This window comes from Rhamphochromis sp. 'chilingali' (assembly GCF_963969265.1).
Source record: "Rhamphochromis sp. 'chilingali' genome assembly, chromosome: 1".
NCBI classification, from domain to species: Eukaryota; Metazoa; Chordata; class Actinopteri; order Cichliformes; family Cichlidae; genus Rhamphochromis; species Rhamphochromis sp. 'chilingali'.
Window position 1 is genome coordinate 37,686,650 of NC_137929.1, and position 7,283 is coordinate 37,693,932.

Below are 7,283 nucleotides of genomic sequence, written 5' to 3' on the forward strand. Positions count from 1 at the left end.
TGCTCATAAGTGATTATCCATTGGAGTTTTCTCTATATTCTTGTCTTTACCTTACAATATAAAGCACTTTGTTGCCAATGTTGTTGTGATTTGGTGCTGGTAAATAAAATTGAACTGAATGAATTTTTTTTAGTATTTTATTAATTAATCTGTCACTGGGCACTAACTAGCCTAAATATGTATCCTTCATTGCAACTCTGCATTTGAGAAATGCAGATTTTTACCTGATTGTATTGCCCAAAATATTCACATGTGACCACTGAGGATGGTGCTGGAAAGTATCCAAGTGGAGCTTCCAGTTAAAGTTTAGCGTCTGTGCGTTTTCAGAACCAAATATCCAGATGTCAACATTTACTTCAGGAGATTTTCACCACAAACTGGTCGTTTTTAATGCTTTTGGTGATGTCTTTACTGTACATGTGACTAACTAGAGTTCTGTCTATTGCTATCTAAAATATATGTTAGGTGAAATATAATCTTAAATAAAATGTATCAACACATAACTGATTGGAGAGTTTGTATTTTAGATTTAAACCTTGACCGAGGGTCCCCCTGTAAAGGTCTCATTCACTCCTGGCAGAAACCCACGACAGGCTCAGCTCCCAGTTCCCAAAACCTCAGATAACTTTTTCACATCTGGAGTTTGGAAATGTGTTATTATTATTATTCCCATGTTCAACTCCTTACAGGAAGCAGTGACTTAAACACAAAATCAAGGCTAATAAATTTAGTCTTGGCACAAAACAGTTTTCACCAGCTAAATGTGGAAGAGTGATGTTTTATCCCCTCACTTCTTACAAGATTAATGGTTATGTCTTCAGAACCCGACACACCTTTTCATGCAGGATTCAGATTCAGTGATTTCGAGTTCATGATGAAGCTGTTTGAGTCACACATGTGTATCATGTTCTTGCATCGTGTTTAAGCTAAATTTTTAAAGCAAACTGCAAAATTATCATGGTAAACAGTTCACAGTGTTGACACTGAACACTGACGATCAAGCCTCATTTTTAGAGAGCAAAATGTTCAGTGTTCTTAAAATCTCAGAATTGGTTGTTTTAGATATGAAAGAGGAGATTGTGTCACTATGTGCAAGGTTAAGAACCCAGATACTGGACTCAAAGGCAAGAAAGTGAAGCAAACAGAAAACAACCTTTATTTCAGTCACTGAGAATCCAAAAATATACACGTTATAAAAATAATCCAGAACAGACCAACGATGAAATGAAATAAAACACAAAACACAAAGGCTGCACTCGAGGGAAGGAAAACAGAGGGGTGAACTATGAAGCGAGCTCAAGTGGATCTCTCATATCAGCTGGTTTGGAGAGCTTTGGTTTAAAATCAGAGGAGCCACTCTTGATGATAAGTGCATTAAAAAAAGATTAAAAAATCCCAAATACTTAAACATGTATCCAGTCCAACAGCTGAACAATGTTCACTGTTTACTGTTTCCATGTCCATCCCTTTATGACCACAGTGTACACATCTTCTGAAGGCTACTTCCTGCAGTATAATAATAATGGATTGGATTTATATAGCGCTTTTCTAGGCACCCAAAGCGCTTTACAATACCACTATTCATTCACTCTCACAGCTGCCCTGGGGCAGACTGACAGAAGCGAGGCTGCCATATCGTGCCATCGGCCCCTCTGGCCAACACCAGTAGGCAAGTAGGGTAAAGTGTCTTGCCCAAGGACACAACGACCAGGACAGAGAGCCCAGGGATCGAACCGGCGACCTTCCGGTTACAGATGCGAGTCCCAACCCCCTGAGCCACGGTCGCCCAATGAACCATATCTCACAACTCAAGCTGGTGTCCTGAACATGACAGTGAGATGACTGCATGTAAATGACCTCCAGAGTCACCAGATTTCAGTCCCATCAACCACGGTGGGATGTGGTGGACAAATCTGCACCGGATCTCGGCTGCTCCTTCTTCTCATTGAATGATGTCTGGTTTCTTTTGTGTAACAGTAATAAACATGCAAAGTGCATCATAATGAGTTTGACACTGTGGCTGATGATGTGGTTGTTTGGGGGCTGACGGTCGTCTTATGCTGACTTTTCTTCTGCCTCCTGTGAAGACAACAAATCACAGACGTGAGACCTTGAAGCTCCAGTGATAGTGAACAGATTCATAACTCATAACACTCAAGCAGTGATTTCTCTCTTAACTTCTTCACCTTCTAAATTATGAGAATGACGATCCTGAATTTTACCAGCAAAAACACGATAAAGACGTTCAATTATTGTAGCTTGTTAATTGTTCATCCATCAGATTTGTCCTGTGACCCAGAAGCAGTTTTCATCCTGAGCTTTGAACTATTACTCTAAAACCATCAGTATTTTTAATCACTGATGTGCAGAGCCTCGCACGATGCTCCAAAGTGAGTTGATGTTCCTGTTTTAACTTCACTAACTTCGTCTATAACATTTAACTCACATTAAGTTGAACACCAGTGAATGAAAGAAAAAACATCTGTGTGACTTACAGTTTTTCTAGCAGCATTATGGTGAATTTAGACTGAGGATCGAGACACCGTTCACTCCCATCCTTCAGTGTGACACTGTAACATGTAAAGAAAGCTTTGATTTAAAACCACTTTATAAACAATCCTTATTAATGACTGAGCTCTTATTAATAATGTGCTCCTGTCACTGTGGGCACTTACATGACTTCTCTCCTGTTGCAGTATGGACGAGGCTCATCCAGCTTGAGTTGAGTGATGAGAGCGATCTTTACAGACTTACTGGTGTTCAAACACCGGCACCTTGGAATAACTGGAAAAGGTAGAAAGTGATAAATAAGGTTAAACTGCTGCAGTTTCATATTTTACTTAAACATAACTATATTTAAATTGATTTGTTTTCATAATTCAGCTCCACTCAAGATGCACAGATACACCAAGGTTTTCCATAAAAACACACTTACAATGTGAAGTGCAAAGGGCCATGCAGGCCAGGAGAACGATGCACTGGATGGCAACACTTGTCTTCATCTTAAAGCTTTTAAATTATTGAGTGAAGGATCTACTGAAGGCTCAGTCTTCAACTGGTTTGTTCTTCTCAGATATGAAGGATCTCTGCTGCTGTGCGTCTCCTTCACTTCTCGAGCTGCCTGAGTGTGCAGGACTGTGAGGTTCATCATCTCTGAACCTTCTTATATACACTCACAGCTGGGTGGACTCTTGCCAAGGATGTCTTCCTAAGAAGTGGCTGCAAAAATCTGTTTCCTGTCCTCTCACAGTAGAAATCCAGTGGTTGTGTTGTACTTTCAATTCCTGTTAGCAGCTCCTCATTGCATCACATTTGAGTTTACAAATATCCAAATCCAAGGAAAGTTGTTCAACCTTGACCTTCAGCGAGACCATACAGCTGTGTTGCAGTGGACCTTGAAGGCTGGAGGGACAGATAGTCAAGATGTTCTTGTACCTGGGCTCTGGGACTCTGGGACAATCTGTACTTCACATGCAGAGTTGGTCTACAAAAAGACCAAACAGTGTATTTTTCTTATGAAGCCTCTTTATGAAAGACAGAATAATTACATGGCTGTATACCCGGGTTATATAAAACTGCCAACACTGCATCCTGGTATTAGTGGAGAAATTGACAGTTCACAAAAAGCAATGAGAAACCAACAAAAAAATACTGCTGCCTCCAATAAAGATGCTTCACACTCATGTTTTTTCTCCCTGGAGGCATCTTTATTAGACAGCGGCTTCAGAGCATCTCCGGCCACGGCAACCAGTTTTAAAGTAATGCACATAAACCTGTCCTCCTTAGTCACTTATCTTGTATCTAAAGTTCAGTCTCTCAGGCTGCAAGTTGTAATCAATCATATGCAAGTTCACTAAGGGAGATCTGTAATCAGTGATCTGCCTGCTTTCGTAGGTGTTCGGCTGCTAGTCTGTCCTCTACAACTAGGGTTGCCAACTCCCTGAAAAACAAATAAGGGACACCTCGTGGCCAGGGCCGGGCAACCCAGTTGTCTTCACCATTCCCAGTGTGGTGAATTTTCTAGCTCTTTTTTTGTGTGTGAAATTATTTTTTTTAACCATTTGACTTGAAGTTGATTTAAGTAGATGCATATTCTATTCTTTGTGATATGAACACATGTGAAACAAATGATCATTTAGCCATTTATTTTTAGCTCAAAATGACAACATTAACACAATAAAACAGGTCTCCTTCTTAAACAGAAGCCTGTCATGCTTAACTTTTGAGAATATAAGTAAATCTTTCTTTAAAAGAACTCTGTCCTGCTTAACTTAAAATAATAGAAAACAATAGAAAGAAAAATATTCTTGTAACAGTGCACATTTAGTGCATTTAGTACAATAGGCTTCAGTTGAGGTATTATTTCAGCTTTTCTAAAGCTAATCAGCTGCTCCTGTTTGTAAACCCACTTGTTCCCATGATTACGCATCATAACTCATCATCATTATTCACCTATGTATTACTTTTATGTATTGATTACAACAAATAGATGACTATCTATCCTTGCAGTTGTTTATTACACAAAATAAATTATATTATCACACTTCTGGCCACATAGCGCTGATATTCACTGCACATGCCCATATTAACTTTTTCCAGCCAGGTGTTTTCCTTTTCCCATTCCTCCCTGTACTTTTGCAGCCTTTTTTTTCTTTCTCTGAGGGGAACAAACATTGCTGCTCTAATGCTGGGCTCACACTGTGCGGTTTTAGGCCCATTTTGAGACGATTTTTGAGTCGTGCGACGGTTTTGGTGATCGGCCCGATTTTGGCCTTCATCGTGCATCGTGTAGTATACGTGGGGTAACGAGAAGTGATTAACACCTCACGACCAGCTCCCGATCATCAATCGCTCGTGAGGGTCTCACCACAGCCGCTCACACTGCTCACGCGCAAACACGTAAACGTCGGTGAAAAAGACGGAGCAGCACAGCTGTGCGGCGTGTGATCTGGACACAAGCGATGGAGGCACAACTTGTAGAACTTTGGAAAGCTCATCCGAGCCTTTTCCATGTGGCATCACAAAATGATCACGACCACAACAACCGTGAAAATAGTTGGATTTACACTGTTGCTCAATCACAGCTGCCTGATAAATGTTTTTCATTAGCAATTTAGCAAAGTTGATGGTGGTGGTGTGTCTGTGTGAGTGAAAGACAGAGAGGGAGAGAGAGCGAGCGACAGATTTTCTGTTATAACCTTCATGTTATGGAGGCACAGTGTGAGCTCTCAGGTCGCATCAGAGCATCGGGTCGTATAGTGTAAGACCCTGCATCGTGACCTACCAACTTCTAACCCCTGCGAGTCAATCGTGCAGTTTGAGCAGGAGCTGAATAACGTGACTGAAAAAATCGCACAGTGTCTGCCCAGCTTTAGGTGTACTGTCGTCCGAGACTTGCACCGCAGTGTCGGCGTTTGTTTCCCTGTTGGCCATGCTTCTTGTTGTGGTCATCTGTTGTCTTCCGGTATTTTCTCCGTAAGCGACCTTTCCTCGACCAATGAGATGAGCGGTAATCTGAATTGTCATACTCGAATTGTCATAAGTGTGCTGTCAGCTCATTGGTCACAAAGCAGGAGAGGGGCTGGGAATTATGTTTTCAAACAAAGCGTTAATTCCATTAAAAGTTATAGACTACTTTTGATTCTCACTGTATTACGGGACAAAGTGCGTCCCTTATTAGCTCAATACGGGACGTGTACTTTTGTTTCGAAATACGGGACGATTCCGTATTTTAAGGGACGGTTGGCAACCCTATCTACAACACTTCCACTTTACCACACTGCTGACATCACAGCTCTAGTACAATCATCTTCTTGACCAACTTCTTCGAGCCAGTCAGCCCCCGTTCAGCGTACTTTATATCTCAGCTCTCTTGTGTTATTCTGCCTGTCTGACTCTCATTCACTCAGCCCACCTACTTCCCATCTCTCACTTCATGCTGGTCACTCAGAGCTCCATCCAAGCCTCCACCTTCACCACCACCTGCGTCTAGACTCATTCCTGTCAGTGCTGAGGTTCTGATGGGTTCATATGTGGGACCTGAATTACCTGCTGGAGGGGGATTGTGGGACTGAAATAAAAGGTCTGGATATTTTGACCAATTTCCTAACACTACTGCTGGCTTGGAGCCAACACTACTACTCTGGAATTAATGTGAGTAATGACGAGTAACTGGCAACTGGCTCAAAACCAGCTATACTGACAGCATTGACCTCTGTGATTTTTCGCAAGCAGAGTGAGTCATTTCCTTGCTGGCAGACACCCAGCACATTCCTCTGCAGTCATCCAGCTAACAATGCAGGCAGAGTCTTTATACAGTCAGTATTTGGCAGATGTAAGTGATTTTCCATTAGATGATAAGGAGAAAGTGAAATGCAGGTGAGTATGTCACGGTCTGGGCTGTATTTCCAAGTCTTAGTGTCTAGTCTGCGCGCTGAAGAATGTCATGCTTCCAGTTTTATTTTGATAGCCCCTGTCCTGTGCGAATTATGTCTAGATTAGCTTTTTTTTTCTCATTATGTCTATGTATTTTAATCCTCACTCTTCCCCTGCTTGTTGTCGCTTTGTTAACCTTCATGTGGTCGCTCTGCTGTGTGTTTTTCCTCTGTGCCCCTCTTTCAGTTAAAATTCCCATCTTGGAGTCCTGCATTTGGGTCCTACATCCTGCCTGCCACACAGCTGAACCATGACAGAGTATAGTACACAGAATACAATATGAGTTAATATAGATCAGCGGTCCCCAACCTTTTTTGCACCACGGACCGGTTTATGCCCGACAATATTTTCACGGACCGGCCTTTAAGGTGTCGCGGATAAGTACAACAAAATAAAACTACCGAAAAAAAGAAGATTTATTCATACCACACGTGAAAAGACCCAGGAAAACCAAGTTAACGATAAAAACGATAACAAAATAACGCTGAAAACCGATAAAAACCCTAAAAACCATACATTTCACACCAGAGCCTCAACTCTCGCGGCCCGGTACCAAACGACTCACGGACTGGTACCGGTCCGAGGCCCAGGGGTTGGGGACCACTGATTTAGATCCATGAGCACTTATAAGATGAATCATGATCATTTTTAGCTAAAAGACAGTGTGGTAGGACTCGACTTAAGCGGTCAAAGAAGTGCAGGAGACTGATGCTGTCCAGTGTAGCAAGTGATTTATTCACCATTCTGTGGCCCAAGAATATTTACAAAGAAACAAATAAGAAACTCAACTCTATAATTAACTCAATTCAAATAAACATAACTGAACTTAAATCAACGGAAATTAAGGT

At 41.6% G+C, this 7,283-nt stretch overlaps 1 protein-coding gene across 1 annotated transcript; it reads right to left on the minus strand.

Annotated features, from left to right (window-relative positions):
- Positions 1–1,997: 1,997 nt before the first annotated feature.
- On the minus strand, positions 1,998–3,002 carry LOC308406280 (permeability factor 2-like; the record flags this gene model as incomplete). Its single annotated transcript, XM_080897188.1, has 4 exons — positions 1,998–2,079; positions 2,496–2,570; positions 2,676–2,784; positions 2,936–3,002. 4 exons carry the CDS (start codon positions 3,000–3,002, stop codon positions 1,998–2,000), a joined length of 333 nt encoding a protein of 110 aa, XP_080753314.1.
- Between the last annotated feature and the right edge of the window lie 4,281 nt (positions 3,003–7,283).